At 45.2% G+C, this 17,940-nt stretch overlaps 1 protein-coding gene across 1 annotated transcript in view; it reads right to left on the bottom strand.

Moving 5' to 3' along the window:
* Positions 1 to 17,940, bottom strand: part of LOC145360858 (serine/threonine-protein kinase N2-like) — a 144,923-nt gene that overhangs the window by 78,465 nt on the left and 48,518 nt on the right. Inside the window, exon 4 of the mRNA XM_080216337.1 lies at positions 5,435 to 5,564. Within this exon, the coding sequence (XP_080072463.1) occupies positions 5,435 to 5,564 (130 nt within the window). The remainder of the gene's footprint in view (positions 1 to 5,434; positions 5,565 to 17,940) is intronic.

The raw sequence follows: 17,940 nt of genomic DNA, 5'->3' as shown, positions 1-17,940 counted from the left end.
ATTAGTTCTGCCTGAGGATAAGTCAATGTGACCTGGTTGTCATGGGGATTGGACCGCCCCCAGATCAAATCTTATTGAAATCCAAGTGCTAGCTTTCACATCGAAAGACAACAGCACAAGCAACTGGCCTGGCTTTGCAGAGTCTTAGGACTCTCAGGTGTTAGAATATAACTGGTGACAACTTCGTATTGGATGTAATGTGACCAATGTTAACAAATTGTAAAGATCAGCTGACCCAGTAAACCATGGAGCCAATTATAGAATGATGTGGTGATGGTCAGCTGACCAGCTGACTCACTATAAATAAGAACCTGTTTGGAATTGTGGGAGAGCTTGGAATGGTCCCGGGCGAGGCCCCAAGTAATGAGGTTATTTATTAAATCCTTTCTTTTGATTTATAAGTTAGAGTAAATTTTGTTATGTTTTTATTGTTTGCAGGGCAGGACTTACTCAGTTAATGGTGGGGTGCTGGGGAGAGATAGAACTAAGATCTAGGTGTACAGGTTCATAGCTCCTTGAAAATGGAGTCACAAGTGGATGGGGGGGGGGGGGGGGTTTGGTGAAGAAGGCATTCTGCATGCTTGGTTTCATTGGTCACAACATTGAATACAGGAGTTGAGAAGTCTTGTTGAAGTTATACAAGACATTGGTAAGGCCACACTTGGAATTGGAATACTGAGTGCAGTTCTGGTCACCCTATTATAGAAAGGATATTATTAAGCTAGAAAGAGTACAGAAAAGATTTATTAGGATGTTACCGGGTCTTGATGGTTTGAGTTATGAGGGGAGGCTGGATAGACTGGAAGTTATATTTTCTGGAGCATAGGAGGCTTACGGGTGATCTTATAGAGTCTATAAAATAGAGCAGCATAGGTCAGCTAGATAGTCAATGTCTTTTCCCAAAAGTAGGGGAGTCTAAAACTAGAAGGCATAGGTTTAAGGTGAGAGGGGAAGAGATACAAAAGTATCCAGAGCGGCAATTTTTTTCCACACAGAGGGCGGTGGGTGTCTGGAACAAGCTGCCAGAGGCAGTAATAGAGGCTGGTACAATTTTATCTTTTAAAAAGTGTTTAGACAGTTACATGGATAAAATGGGTATAGAGGGATATGGGCCAAAACACAGGCAATTGGGACTAGCTTAGGGGTTAAAAAAAGGGGTGGCATGGACAAGTTGGGCAAAGGGCCTGTTTCCATACTGTAAACCTCTATGACTCTATGATACTACTCAAAGAGTTCCTTCCAATGAAACATCAAGCAATCACGGGTCAGAGATCCTGGACACAAGTGTGTGAATGTCCCAGAGAGAGAGGGGGAGGCTGCTGTTGAAAATAGCAAGGGAATATACTGTTTTCTGTTAGCCACCAGGCAGAATTCAGGTGGGAGCATCTTCTTAGGAAGACTGGAAGATTCACCTTATCATAGTCAAGGAGGAAATGGGTGAGCTTCATTACTGGAAGTTGCTTTGGAGATTATCAGAAGACTGAGAGAAATGACCTCTGATGGATATTAGATATCATGATTTATCAGAACAGGGATGAGCGAGTCCAATGGAAGCAGAGAGTAACTTTGGTCTGGCTCCTGTAAAGATTGCAGTTCTGTGGAAAGTTCAGTGTTACATATAAATGCAGTGTGAGGGTTTTGGGTTGTGTTTGGAAGTTAAAGAGAGGTATCTTTTCTGCAATTTAGCGTATTAGTTGCTTAATAAGTAATGTTCATTCATTGCTGCTTTTTGTTGTTTGTTACAGTAAAAGTGTTAAAAAGTGAAGTCTTGTTTTATGATCCTGAGGTGCTATTAGGTGCATTGGCTATACCAAATTCTCTCTCGGTGCACCCAAACAGGTGTCGGAGTGTGGTGACTAGGGGAATTTTATAGTAACTTCATTGCAGTGTTAATGTAAACCTTACTTGTGACACTAATAAATAAATTAAACTGAGCTTGAGTCAGTCGCTGGGATTTAAAATTTCTTTTTAAAGTCACTGGATGTAACACGTTAGCACAGTGGTTAGCACGCTGCCTCGTAATGCCAGGTTCCCGGGTTCAATTCTGGTCTCGGGTCACTGTGTGGAGCCTGCATGTTCTCCCTGTATCTGCATGGGTTTCCTCTGAGTGCTCCAATTTCCTCCCACACTCCAAAGATGTGCAGGTTAGGTGGATTGGTCATGCTAAGTTGACCCATACTGTCCAAAGATCTGAATGGACCAGCCATGGTGAATGCGCAGGATTACAGGGATGGGGACTGGGTGGGACTCTCTTTCAGTGAGTCAGTGTAGACTGGATGGGCTGAATGGCCTCTTTCTGCACTATAGAGTTTTTATGGATCTTTGGAAGTGTAGTGCATTTATAGAGTCTGATAGTCCCCATCCTCAGTTAGTAAAAGAACCAAGTGAGAGAACAGAAGAACCAAGCGAGAGAACATAAGAAACAGCCATGAATGGTTGCCTATTTAATGATGGTCTCCATGGAGGCTGGTCCCAACATTATTGAATGGAGAAAGCATGCATGATACCTGTCTAAAGTTTCTTTACACTCTGGACTTGTACATGTGCACGGGTGGCACAGTGGTTAGCACTGCTGCCTCACGGTGCCAGGGACCCTGGTTCAATCCTGGCCTCGGGTTACTGATTGTGTGGAGTTTGCACGTTCTCACCGTGTCTGCATGGGTTTCCTCCGGGTGCTGTGGTTTCCTCTGCTGCGGGTTAGGTGGATTGACCATGCTAAATTGACCTTAGTGGCAGGGGATTAGCATGGTAAATACGTGGAGTTACAGGAATAGGCTTGGTGTAATTGTTGTTGGTGCAGACTTGAAGGACTGAATGACCTTCTTCTGCGCTGTAGAATTCTATGATCTCTCTGATTCAGAGCTTGCACTTTGATATTATCCAGTCTTTATCATATTACTTGGTACATTTCCAAACAATGATGATGGGACACTATACAGACACCACTGGATGCCTTCAATCAGACACAAATTAATGCATGGATGACATGCAGCATCTAACCAAAGCACAGAATCAGACAGTATGTACCAACACTGCTCTGGTCAATTCAATGATGCAGTCACCACCAAAGCTCACACAGACCTATCATAAACAATTTAATCAAAAGTTTATTTATTTGTCACAAGTAGGCTTACATTGACACTGCGATGAAGTTACTGTGAAAATCCCCTAGTCGCCACACTCCGGCACCTGTTTGAGTGGACTGAGGGAGAATTTAGCACGGCCAATGCACCCTAACCAACCCATCTTTTGAACTGTGGGAGGAAACCAGATCACCTGGAGGAAACTCATGCAGACACAGCGAGAATGTACAGACTCCACACAGATAGTGACCCAAGCTAGGAATCAAACCCAGGTCCCTGGCACTGAGAGGCAGCAGTGTTGACCACCGTACCACCCCCAGTCAGCACTATCAACTGGTTCTCAAACCTTCCACAGGAACTGTGGCCTCTGAATCTTGCAGCTAAAAGCACTGAAGTTAGAAGTGCACTTACATCCAATGCTCAGCAGCACTGTGCCCATGTAAGAAAGGCAATGTCTCACTTGGGGACTTCCTTATCAAACTGAAGATTCTAATAGGGCTGGTCCCAAAACGAAAGAACATAAGAACATAAGAAATAGGAGGAGTAGGCCATCCAGCCCTTCGAGCCTGCCCCGCCATTCAATAAGATCATGGCTGATCTGTCGTGGCTCAGTTCCACTTTCCCACCCTCTCCCCATAACCCTTAATCCCCTCTCTCATCAAGAACCCATCAACCCGCTTCTTAAAAATATTTAGCGAGGCAGCCTCCACCACTTCAACGGGCAGAGAATTCCAGAGATTCACCACCCTTTGAGTGAAGAAGTTCCTCCTCAACTCCGTTCTAAACTGCCTCCCCTTTATCTTGAGGCTGTGCCCCCTAGTCCTACTGTCTTTTTTGAGCGGGAAGAGTCTCTCCACCTCTATCCTATCCATCCCATTCATCATCTTATACGTCTCAATGAGATCTCCCCTCATTCTTCTAAACTCTAACGAGTACAAGCCCAGTTTATTCAGCCTCTCCTCATAGCTCAATCCCCTCAACTCCGGTATCAGCCTAGTAAACCTCCGCTGCACTCCCTCCAGGGCTAAAATATCCTTGCGCAGGTGCGGCGCCCAAAACTGCACACAGTACTCCAGCTGCGGCCTCACCAATGCCCTATACAGCTGCAGCAAGACCTCCCTACTTTTATATTCAATCCCCCTCGCTATGAAGGCCAGCATCCCATTCGCCTTCCTGACCACCTGCTGCACCTGCAAGCTGGGTTTTTGCGAAAGGGTTTGTTAAAAATTATAAATAAAGAGAAACGATTTCCAGTGGAGGATTAGTAATGAGCACAGTAATTATTACAGTCTGCTTCACAACATCAGGGGCCCAGGTTCAATTCCTGGCCTTGGGTCACCATCTGTATGGAATTTGCACATTCTCCCCATGTCTGCGTGGATTTCCTCCGGGTGCTCCGGTTTCCTTACACAGTCCGAAAGACGTGCTGGTTAGGGTGCATTGGCTGTGCTAAATTATCACTTAGTGCCAGGGGGACTAGCTAGGGTAAATACATGAGGTTATGGGGATAGGGCCTGCATGGGATTGTGTTCGATGCAGATTTGATGGGCTGAATGGCCTTCTGTACTGCAGGATTTTATGAATGCACTTTCTCAAAATGGTAGTGGTGGCAGCTTCAACAGTTTAAGAAGACTGAATTAACCCTTGAAGAGGAATCTCTAAGACAGCGAGGTGGGGAGGAGGGTGGGATTAATTGCATGATTCTTTCAAAGAGCCAGAATCGAAACAATGGGCTGAATGGCCTTTTCTCTGTGCTACTATATTCTCTGATCTTCTTCACATCACATTTATTTGGTTCCACCATGATAACATGCTATTATTTCAACAGCTTTTAATCCTCAGCCTGTCATTCACTGAAAACTTTTAAAAAGATCTTTTCTTTAAGAAGCACAATTTTAGAATTGAATCAGTTGGGCCCCTCTGAAGCTGCCTCACAGTACGGAGGACCCAGGCTCGATTCACAGCTAGAATCTCAATCAGCCCTGGTGGGAACGGGAGTGATCCAGGTGCAGAATCCCAGCTTCTGATGGAGAAATCACTTGCACATTTGACTGACAGTTCTTTCTGCTTTAGTTTCCCAACATTGTGAGCACAGAGTGAGACAGGATGCAGTCAATAATCCAACACACACTCTGCCATGTCCTCCACTCTCATTGTTTCACTACCAAAGCATGCCAGGTCTCACCAGCACTTTAGCACTCGCCTAGACTGGGTAAGGTGTTATCAAAAGGAAATTTATTGCCATTTATCGTGGGAATGATTTTCTAATCCACTCATGCCCAGGAATGACACAGTAGCTGGAATACACCCAGTATCAAGCACCAGCGTAGGTTCCCCTCTCCAACACTTACCTTGTCCATCCTCCACCTCCAGATGTAACTCGTCTGCCTGTACTGCCTTCCGAACCTGCATGCGAATCACCTCGATTTTGGTCTTGCTGTCCTGCAGCATCTGCTGTGCAGTCGACAGCATCTTGCGGTCCTTGGGGATAAAAACAAAAAGTCAAATCCAAGGCTTTTTTTCACTTCAAAGATGTAGGTTTTCAAAACAACTCGTGCTGTTTTCTCTGCTACTCCCACATCCCCCCCGCAATCCCAACCACCCCCCCACTCCCCCTTTCAAAGCATCCTACGTCCTTTCAAAGCATTTTCGACAATACAGCTTGGGTTGAACAAACACATCTGGGTACCGAGCCAGAATGGGTAAATGGAACTCTGAAACAACCAGGTGGACTGCAGAACCTGTCTCCAGTTCTGCATTTCCTGTATCTTGCGTCCCCATCATGCAAATCAACCTGGACTGCTGCAGTTCCAGCAGGCAGTACACCAGCCTCCTTCTCAAGGTCAGTCAGAGAGAAAGGAGCAAGAAAAACCTTGTCCTTGCCAGAAATGAATAAGCGAATGAATAAAAATAACAGAATGCTGTAGTGCATGGTGCTGTAAAATATAGACCACAATATCAATTCACTAACTTGTTTTAAAAACCCCCATGCTTCGAGTATGGTCAGATTTTGTCCCTTACTAAGTCGATAAGTCGTGGCACTGCAGCCTGGAATAGCCTGCATCCTGCGCACACACGGGCAGGGGGTGGTGAGCTATCACTAGCTCACCACAAACCCAGTTTGAACAGAGGGCCAGAACCCCAGGGAAGGTTCAAACCTGTGGGCACCCAGTCCACAACCACTCACATCTGCAGTGGGCAGCCTGCACCCCGGGGAGCCACAGGTAGCCCATCCAGGTTCTGAGTGCTGCCCACAAGACATTTTGCTGTTGTGCATGGTTGCCACACCACGTCCAAGTTGTTTTTTTGTCCCTACTGGTGTGATTGAAGTAACTCACACATAAAGCAAAGGCAATTGAAGTGAGGTGTGTGTTGATTGCTTATGACATTGACTCTGAGAGCCGTGCACTCCCTCTGTGTCCAAAGTATTAATATTTCTTTTGTTTTTACCATGTGAAGTTGAAGACAGTTCTATTAAGGACGCCACGGTGGCACAGTGGTTAGCACTGCTGCCTCACAGCACCGAGGACCCAGATTCAATTCCCGGCTCAGGTCACTGTCTGTGTGGAGTTTGCACATTCTCCCCATGTCTGCATGGGTTTCCTCCATTTTCCTCCCACAGTCCAAAGATGTGCTGGTCATGCTAAATTCTCCCTCAGTATACCCGAACAGGCACCGGAGTGTGGCAACTAGGGGATTTTTACAGTAACTTCATTGCTGTGTTAATGTAAGTGTACTTGTGACTAATAAATAAACTTCTAAAACTTTAATATATAAATAATTAAGCATTTTCTATAACTTATGACATATTCAGTGTGTATTAAATAGTTAAATCACTAATCTTACGGCTCATGAACAAGCCTGATTTCAATCTTACGGCCCACTGAGGTGGAGGGCCACTGATGCGCCCACTGACTGGCCGAGGTTGCCCTTCACTGACCTCCATCATCAATTCCACATTCTAAAAAATTAAACAGTGGATTTTCTTTTGGATGAATCTGGTTTCGCATCATTGAAATGGATGCCAGTGTCGGGTCACAGAACATTTCTCCCTCACTTAGCACCCAGTGAGGACATACATACCATAGAAAGCATTCTTTCTGGTTGTATCACAGCTTGGTATGGCTCCTGCTCTGCCCAAGAAGCCGCAGGGAATTTCAAAAGATTGTGAATGTAGCCCAGTCCATCACGTAAACCAGCCTCCGCGGCACGGTAGCAGTGTTTAGCACTGCTGCTTCGCAGCTCCAGGGTCCTGGGTTCGATTCCCGGCTCAGGTCGCTGTCTGTGTGGAGTTTGCACATTCTCCTTGTGTCTGCGCGGGTTTCCTCCCACAGTCCAAAGATGTGTGGGTTAGGTTGATTGGCCATGCTAAGAAATTGCCCCTTAGTGTCCCAGGATATGTAGGTTAGAGGGATTAGTGGGTATAATATGTAGGGAGATGGAGGTAGGGCACGGGAGGGATTGTGTTCAGCGCAGGCTCGATGGGCCGAAGGGCCTCTTTCTGCACTCTTGGGTTCTATGATTCTCCCATCCATTGACTCTGTCTACACTTCCCACTGCCTCGGGAAAAGCAGCCAGCGTAATTAAGGACCTCACACAACCCCAGACATTCTCTCTTCCACCTTCTTCTGTCGGGAAAAAGATACAAAAATCTGAGGTCACGTACCAACTGACTCAAGAACAGCTTCTTCCCTGCTGCTGTCAGACTTTTGAATAGACCTACCTTGCAGCAAGTTGATCTTTCTCTACACCCTAGCTATGACTGTAACACTACATTCTGCACTGTCTTCTTTCCTTCTCCATAAACTGTATGCTTTGTCTCTATAGTGTGCAAGAAACAATACTTTTCACTATATGTTAATACATGTGACAATAATAAATCAAATCAGAAAAGGTATTCGAGCTGTGATCTCACATAAACATAGAAAATAAGAGTAACAGGGCCGAATGACCTACTTCGAGCCTGCTCCATCATTCATTATGAACATGGCTGGTCATCCAGTTCAATGGCCTGATTCCGCCTTCCCTCCTTATCCTTTGATCCCCTTTGCCCCATGTGCAAAATCAAATTGCTTCTCAAACATATTCAATGTTTTGGCTTCAACTACTTCTGTGATAATGAATTCCATTCATTCACCACTCTCTGGTTGAAGAATATTTCTCCTTATCTCTGTCCTAAACGGTCTACCCTGTATCCTCAGACTCTGATGTCTGGTTCTGGACTCCCCCACCATCTGGAACATCCTTTCTGCATCTATCCTGTCTAGTTCTTTTACAATTTTCTAGGTTTCTATGAGATCCCCCCTCATTCTAAACTGCAGCAAATATAATCCTAACCAACTCAATCAGTCCTGCCAACCAGTAATCAATCAATCTGGTAAATCTTCTCTGCACTCTCTCTACAGCAAAACATCCTTCCTGAGATAAGGGCCAGAATTCCACTGGCATGTCCGTCCTGATTCCGGGGGGGTGGGCAAGGCTCGGGGAATGGCATTCTCTGATGGCCTCGGGCAGGATCGTATGAACCTCAGGCAGATGTGCCAGTAAAATTCCACCAAAAGAGTCCAAAATGGGACACAATATTCCAGGCGTGGCCTTACCAAGGCCCTGTGTAATTGCAGCTAGGCATCCCTACTCCTGTACTCGAATCCTCTTGCTATGGTGCCTTCTGCACCTGCATGCTTACCTTCTGCGACTGGTGTACGAGGCCAGATCTTGTGGCACAATCCCCTCTCCCAGTTTGTGGCCAGATAATAATTTGCCTTCCTATCTTTGCTACCAAAATGGGTAACCTCATATTTATCCAAATTACACAGCATCTGCCATGCATTTGCCCACTCGCTTACCCTGTCCAAATCACACTGAAGCATCGCGGCATCCTCCTCACAGCTCACCCTCTCACCCAGCTTTGTGTCATTTGCAAATTTGGATATATTACATTAGTTTCCTCATCTAAATCAGTAATATATATTGTGAATAGCTAGGGTCCCTGCACCAATCCCTGTGGTACCCCACTTGTCACTGCCTGCCATTTGGAAAAAGATCTGTTTATTCCTACTCTTCGTTTCCTTTCTGCCAACCAGTTTTCTATCCATCTCGATATACCACCCCCAATCTCACATGCTTTAATTTTACACACGAATCTCTTATGTCAAAAGCTTTCTGAAAGTCCAAATAAACCACATCCACTGGCTCCTTCTCATCAACTCCACTAGTTACATCCTCAAAGAATTCCAGTAGATTTGTCAAGCATGATTTCCTTCCTTTTTTAAACAGTGGGGTTATATTAGCTACCTTCCAATCTGCAGGGACTGTTCCAGAGTCTATAGAATCCTGAAAGGTGACCACCAATGCATCCACTATTTCTAGGACCACTATATTAAGTGGGATATAGATTATCAGGCCCTGGGGATTTATTCACCTTCAATCCCATCAATTTCCCCAACACCACTTCTCTACTGATACTGATCTCCTTCGGTTAGCCCCTCTCACTGAACCCTGCGTTCCCCAACATTTCCATTACGTTATTTGTGTCCTCCTTTGTGAAGATGGAACTAGTGTATGTATTTAGTTGCTCAGCCATTTCTTTGTCTCCATTATAAATTCCCCTGTTTCTGACTGTAAAGGATCCACATTTGTCTTCACTCATCATTTTCTCCTCACATTCCTGTAGACACTTCTGCAATCAGTTTTCATGTTCCCCACAAGCTTATTCCCGTACTCTATTTTCCTGTTCCTACTCAATCCCTTTGTCCTTCTTTGCTGAATTCTGAATTGCTCCCAATCCTCAGATTTCTTGTTTCTCTGGACCAATTTGTATGCCTCTCCTTTGGACCTAACACAATGTCTAATTTCCCTTGTAAGCCATGGTTTGGCCTACTTGCCAGTTTTACTTTACTGCCAAACATGGACAATGTCTGCCTTGTATAACTGAAGCATAACATCCTTCTTGATCAATTCCTCTCCTAATCAGTTCTATTCGCTTTCTTAGTTACTTGCTGCAACTGCATATCAACTTTTTGTGACACGTTCACTAGAACACCTCAATCCCTCTGCACCTCACAATTCCACAACCATTCTCCGTTTAAGTAATTCTCTGCTTTTTTTCAGCCTTCCATCGGGAAAAAGATACAAAAGTCTGAGGACACATACCAGCCGATTCAAGAACAGCTTCTTCCCTGCTGGCGTCAGACTTTTGGATGGACCTACCTCGCACTAAGTTGACCTTTCTCTACACCCTTGCTGTGACTATAACACTACATTTTGCGCTCTCTCGTTTCCTTTTCTATCAATGGTATGCTTTGTCTGTCTAGCGTGCTGTCACTGAATGTTAATACACGTGACAATAATAAACCAAAATAAATCAAAGTGAATGTCACTTCCCCACATTATTCTCTGTCTGCCAGATGTGTGCCCATTCACTCAACGTATTATCCATCTGCAACCTCCTTATATCCTTTTCACGTCATACTTTCCCACCCATCTTGATGTCATCTGCAAACATAGCTACCGGGCCTTTGCTCCCCTTGTCTAAGTCATTGATATAAGCAGTAATAAGCTGTAAAAGGGAAAGGTGATACTTCTTTTTGTCTTAACACTTGCAATCGTTTAAGGAAGCACAAGCGATATTCAAAACTTTGTTCCGTGTTTTGGCGCTTAATGGGATTTTGTTTTAAAAAGACCAACAACTAATGATCCATAAATAAACCCAAACTAAGGCATAGAAGAGCAGGTGGTATCTCTCAACTGCGGTACAGTACATTGTCGCTTGTGGGCAATAAGACTGTCCTGGGTGAAACTTTGCAATAAATGCCTCTGCCTCCAAGTCACTGAGCTGAAGCGCAAGTTGCAGAGTCTGACAGAGAAAGGAAGCGGGGCAGCAGTATCTGAACAGTTGCTTCCAGAATTGGGACACAGCTCAGAGACAGGTGCAGCTTCGGAATGGAGTTGGTTTGATTGAGAGGGTGGTGTGTGAGGGCACCCAAGGTAGAATAAGGTTTCATTCGGAACAGTCACGTAGATGGAGAGAAACTATGCTGATTGGAGAGGCCAGGACTAAGCAAGAGGTCCTGTTCAGACAACAATCGGAGGTAAGAACTATTTTTTCAAAACAGGACCTCAAGGGTTATAACCTGTGGATTATTATCCAGGTCACAGGCAATGTGACAGAGATAAAAACATGAGGGAACTGGACGACACATCAATAGACACACAGAAGTCAAAGAGATAATTCTTTAGACTGAGCACAAAGAACAAGTTAGATGAATTCGACATTGAGAGCACAGCAATGTTGAATTCCGGAGACCAAATGAATGGCAGCAGGAACTGAACACACTATATTATAAAGATCAATAGTAAAGACGGGGAAGCCAATGGGGAGAGGAGCAGCCCTGGTAATTGGAGATAAAATGAGTTCAGTGATAAAGAGTGATATAATCAGACGTCCACAGGCACTGGAGACTTTAAGTAGAATTAAGAAGTAGAACACGATTTTGGATTCTGGTAGCGGTTGTGCATCAGCTTCCTGGTAGCAACTGTGAAGTTTACAAGATGGTTTTATTAGTGTGACAAGTAGGCTTACATTAACACTGCAATGAAATTACTGTGAAAATTCCCTTGTCACCACACTCCAGCACCTGTTCAGGTACACTGAGGGGGAATTTAATCATGGCCAGTGCACCTAACCAGCATGTTTTTTGGACTGTGGGAGGAAACCCATGCAGACACAGAGAATGTGCAAATTCCACACAGACAGTGACCCAAGCTGGGAATCAAACCCAGACCCTTGGATCTGTGAGGCAGCAGTGCTAACCACCATGCCACCATGGTCCAGGAGCAAGGATTTTGGATTGGTATAGCACTCTGACCTATTCAGGAGCAGGAGGCAGCCTGACAAGATGTGATGGATGCCAACTAAACAAGGTTGGAACCACTGGCCTCACAGAAAGAAGAACCACTGTTGGACAGGTTTCAAACTCACTTGGCCAAGGGAGAGGGGCCGCAATGAAGCAAAGAAAATAAGAGCGAGGTGCCCAGAATAATATTGGGAGATACTAATTAAAATAATGTTGCTTGAATACAGAACAGACAAGATCAGACAAGGGAGCAATCTAAAGCCAAACTAAGATGGTGAGGGGGGGGAAAATCACATACCCTTCTATTATTAGTAACGGATGTCCTTTATGGCTTCAAAGGAACAAAACAGGAGTTACGTTGCTGAAATGTACAATCAGAGGCCCACAGAATCACACAACAGAGACATATTCGGCCTCCCGTGCCTGGCTTAGTTCTCAGAAAGCTATCCAGTTAACCCCATGTCTCTGAATGATTCCCATAGGTCGGCGCATTCCAAATCACAACAACTCACTCTGTACAAAACATCGTTCCTCACGGTATTTCTGCTGCTTTGATAACTCTCATGAGTCAGGTTCCTCAGCCATCCATTTCCCCTTCTTCATTCAGTCACAAATACCCAGTATCCTCCGTGTAAATCTCCCCAGCACCCTTCCGAAATGTATCCCTGGGATACATTTAAAACTTGGTTAATTTAAAATTAGTTTGGGTGACTGTCTGTATGGAGTTAACACAGTCTTCCTGTGTTTGCACGGTGGCACAGTGGGTTAGCACTGCTGCCTCACACCGCCAGGAACCCGGGTTCGATTCCCGTCTTGGGTCACTGTCTGCGTGGAGTTTGCACGTTCTCCACATGTCTGCGTGGGTTTCCTCCAGGTGCTCCAGTTTCCTCCCACATTCTGAAAGATGTGCTGGTTAGATGCATTGACCTGAACAGGTGCTGGATTGTGGCGACTTGGGGAATTTCACAGTAACTTCATTACTGTGTTAATTAAGCCTTACTTGTGACTAATAAATAAACTTTACGTAACTTTACTTTGGGTTTCCAAAATATTTTGGAATTCCTCTGGTTTCCTCCCACACTCCAAAGATGTGCAAGTTAGGTGGATTGGCCATGCGAAATTGCCCCTTCGTGTCAGGGGACCAGGTTGGGTAAATGCATGGGGTTATCAGGTTAGGGCCTGGACGGGATTGTGGTCGGCGCAGATTCGATGGGCCAAATGCTCTCCTTCTGCACTTGTAGGGATTATATGATTCTATAAACAGATTCATCATATCTTCTTGGCCTTTGTAATCTATCCCTCAATTAATAAAGATCATTTTCCTACATGCTTCATTAACTGCTTCGTTGAATTGCTCTGCTGCCCTGTCTCTCTCTCTCTCTCTCTCTGTAGCTCCTTTAAAATTCCATCATTCAGCATTTCTTGAAGTTTTTAAAAGTTTATTTCTTAGTCACAAGTAAGGCTTACATTAACACTGCAATGAAGTTACTGTGAAATTCCCCTAGTCACCACACAATGGCACTTGTTTGGACCAATGCACCTAAACAGCACGTCATTTGGACTATTGGAAGAAACTGGAGCACCTGGAGAAAACCCACGTAGACACGGGGAGAATGTACAAACTCCACACAGATAGTGACCCAAACCAGGAATCGAACCCAGGTCCCTGGCACTGTGAGGCAGCAATGCTAACCATTGTGCTGCCTCTTTGTTTCTCTTTATTCAAAGGGTGTTGCCAGAATTTAGGATTTTAACCAGGAAGAAAGATGGAGGAGGCTGCGAGTGTTTGCTCAGGAGCAGGTATGGCTGAGGGGAGATTTAATCGAGGGATATAAAATGACAAGGGGTTGCAGTAGGCTGGACAGCAAGGACTTATTCCCATTAGCAGAGAGGTCAATAATAAGGGACTGGGGATTTATAGCAATTGCTGGAAGAGCCAGAGGTGAGTTGAGGGGATGAATATTTTTCACCCAATGGGTGGCAGAGATGCTCATTTCGAAAGTACTTGGATTTGCGCTTGAGATACCACAATCTATAGGTCTACAGATCATGGGCTGGAGTGATGGGCCAAATGGCCACCTTCTGTGCCAGAAAAGGAAGATGGTGATGGAACCACTTAATATCATGGGCAGCAACAGAGAAAAAACAAGAGGGTGGGATTTCGCAGCCTTGCTTGACCCAAGACTGGAAAACCGACTCGAGGTCAACGGACCTTCCCACTGTCCGCCCCTCGTCCACTCCAATTCTGTGGTGGGCAGCGGGGTAGAATTCCGGTGAGAGACTTTAAATAATTCCCCATCATCTGGAGTGTTTAGTAGGTTTCTGATCAATATGCAGGTGACTGCTGAGATCTGAGTGGCACGGTGGTTAGCATTGCTGCCTCACAGCGCCAGGGATCCAGGTTCGATTCCCGGCTTGGGTCACTGTCTGTGTGGAGTTTGCATATTCTGTTTGTGTCTGCATGGGTTTCCTCCGGATGGTCTGGGCTCCTCCCATAGTCTGAAAGATGTGTTGGTTAGGTGCATTGACCCGAACAAGCGCTGGAGCATGGCGACTAGGGGATTTTAACAGTAACTTCATTGCAGTGTTAATGTAAGCCTTAGTTGTGACTAATAAAGAAGATGCTATGCTGCAAACAGAACCGACATTGCTGGCAATTAAGTGTTGGATGAGCTGCAAGGTCAGGGTTTCCTCTGCTTGCCTTGTCTATGCCTCTAGAACCCACTGGCTTACAAAAGAGGCCGCTCTGGTTTTTGTTTGCCCCAGATTTGCAGCCATCCTGAACAAACTTCTCAAAACTCCAAAATAAAACCTTCAGAGTGTTCTAGCAGTTCTTCATTTGACAGCCAGAGAATATTTACATTGATATGCAAGTACCAGGTACTCTGCTGACACAATCAGCCCACCTCCTCAGTTGTGAGTCTCAACATGGCTTGGCTGCATGGCATGACAGCTCAGGCGAGCACCTCCATCTCTGATATTTTTGAGTCACTATCCGATCTTCAGAAGTTCCCACAGGCAGCTCTAATGAAAGTAGTGCTGCCTCTTGGACTGTGTACCAGTATTGTGCCGAGTCATGCGCATACAAGAGTGTTAGAGTGTAACCAGGGCAGTGGGAAGCGTAGACAGAGTCAATAGATGGGAAGCAGTTTTGAGTGATGGATTAGGTTTGGTTCATGACCCTTTGTAGTTTGTTGCAGAGCAGGAGTCATACCAAGCCGTGATACAACCAGAAAGAATGCTTTCTATGGTGCATCTGTAAAAGTTGGTGAAAGTTGTAGTGGACATGCCAAATTTCCTTAGTCTTCTGAGAAAGTAGAGGCATTGGTGGGCTTTCTTAACTACAGTGTCAGCATGGGGGGACCAGGACAGTTTGTTGGTGATCTGAACACCTAAAAACTTGAAGCTCTCAACCCTTTCTACTTCATCCCCATTGATGTAGACAGGATCATGTTCTCCACTATGCTTCCTGAAGTCGATGACAATCACTTTCATTTTGTTGACATCGAGGGAGATTATTGATCACAGTCTTTGTCTGGAGTTACCTTGAGAAGTTTCCTACCTTTGCATTATCTGATTATAATGCCAGGATCATCATCAGACAGCATGGCAGAGAAACACATGCTGAAGAGAAATGGCGCTAGTGTGCAACCCTGTTTAACTCCATTAGTGACTGGAAATGGGTCAGAAGTTCAGATGTGTCTGAATGGCTGCAGCTCCAACAACACTCAAGAAGCTTGACACCATCCAGAACAAAGCAGCCCGCTTGATTGGCAGCACATCTATTAACATTCACTCCCTCCACCACCGATGCTTAGTAGCAGCAGCGTGTACTACCTACAAGATGCACTGCAGCGATTCATCAAAGATCCTTAAACAGCAACTTCCAAACCCATGACCACTTCCATCTAGAAGGACAAGGGCAGCAGATACATGGGAACACCATCACCTGCAAGTTCCCCTCCAAACCACTCACCATCCTGACTTGGAAATATACTGGCCATTCCTTCACAGTCGCTGGGTCAAAATCGTGGAATTTCCTCCCTAACGGCATTGTGGGTCATCCCAAAGAACACAGACAACAGCGATTCAAGAAGGCAGCTCATCACCACCTTCTCAGGGCAACTAGGGATGGGCAATAAATGCTGGCCAGCCAGTGAAGCCCATGTCCCACAAAGGAATAAGAAAACTCATCCACAGTAGGGTGATGGCAGAATGACGGGAAGCACGGTTGGTCTCTAAAAGCAGGCACCTGCAGTACTCCGGGGCGACTACTGGCCTCAGGGGAGAAGGTCATGCCATACAGTGGATCAAGTTGGCATCCCCAGAATTATCCAGGTAGTGCCAGTTCGATACAAGGCTAGTGCCTGGGGGTGTGTCAGGGAAGAATTCCGGTGAAGATTCTAATGAATATTAAGAGGAGGACATTATGCTATGATTGGCAAGTTCCTTCCTCGTGTACAGGTGGACAGCGGAGGCATCTATGTACTCTTGCAGAATGGTTACTTGCTCAGGAATGTGGGAGAACACAGGGTTTAGAGAGAGGGAATAATGTGCACAGTTTTGGTCTCTTTATCTGAGGAAGGATGTTCTTGCTATAGAAGGAGCGCAGCGAAGGTTTACTGGGCTGATTCCTGGGATGGTAGGACTGACGTATGAGGAAAATTTGAGTCGGTTAAGATTATATTCACTCGCGTTTAGAAGAAAAAGTGGAGATCTCATAGATCTAACAGACTAGACAGGGTAATGCAGGAAGGATGTTCCCGACTGTGATGAGAGAAATTTCTTCACCCAGTAAGTGGTGAACCTGTGGAATTCACTACCACAGAAAGCAGCGGTCAAAGCATTATATTTTCAAGAAGGAGTTAGATATAGCTCTGGGCTAAAGGGATCAAAGGATATAAAATAAATGACAGAACGATCAGGAGCATAGACACAGAGATCTAGGAGTGCAGGTCCACAGATCCTTAAAAAGTAGCAGCACAGGTGGATAACGTGGTGAAGAAAGCCTATGGCATGCTCGCCTTCATTGGATGGGGCATCGAGTATGAAAGCTGGCAAATTATGTAATATAAAATGTTGGCTAGGCCACATTTGGAATACTGTGTCCAATTCTGGTCACCACACTACCAGAAGGACATGGAGGCTCTGCAGAGACTGCAAAAAGTTTTACGAGGATGTTCTCTGGTATGGAGAGTATTAGCTATGAGGAGAGATTGAATAAACTGGGATTGTTTAGCTGAGAGATGACCTGATAGAAGTTTATAAAATTATGAGGGGTAATGGATAGGGTGAAGAGTTGGAAGCTTTTTCCCAGGGGCAGAAATGACAATCACAAGGGGGCATAAATTTAAGGTAAGTGGGGGTGTGGGGAAGGTTCAGTGGAAATATGAGGCGGAAGTTTTTTTTTACACAGAGGTGGTGGGGGCCTGGAATGCACTGCCACGTGAGGCGGTCGAAGCAGATACCTTAACCACATTTAAGACTTATCTCGATAGGTATATGAGCAAACAGGGAATAGAGGGGTATAAACGGTTGGTTTAGATAGGTAAACATGATCAGTGCAGGCTTGGAGGGCCAAAGGCCCTGTTTTTGTGCTGTATTGTTCTTTGTTGATATAAGGCAAAAGCAAGAACAGATTTGAGTTGGACGATCAGCCATGATCATAATGAATAGTGGAGCAGGCTCAAAGGGCCAAATGGCCTACTCCCGCTTCTACTTTCTATGTTCTCAACACAAGTTAAAGTTTGTCTATTAGTGTCACAAAGTGAGGCTTACATTAGCACTACAATGAAGTTATTGCGAAAATCCTAGTTGCCACATTCCGATGTCTGTTCTGATATACCGAGGGACGATTTAGCATGGCCAATCACCCTAACCAGCACATCTTTTGGACAGTGGGAAGAAACCAGAGCACCCAGAGGAAATCCACACAGACATGGGGAGAACGTGCAGATTCCACACAGACAGTGACCTCAAGCCAGGAACTGAACCCGGTCCCT

The sequence above is a fragment of the Carcharhinus amblyrhynchos genome, chromosome 33 (genome assembly GCF_965287045.1).
Source record: "Carcharhinus amblyrhynchos chromosome 33, sCarAmb.v2.hapA, whole genome shotgun sequence".
Classification (NCBI taxonomy): Eukaryota; Metazoa; Chordata; class Chondrichthyes; order Carcharhiniformes; family Carcharhinidae; genus Carcharhinus; species Carcharhinus amblyrhynchos.
The sequence above is the reverse complement of the archived record's forward strand: the minus strand, read 5'-3'. Positions and strand labels throughout refer to the sequence as shown.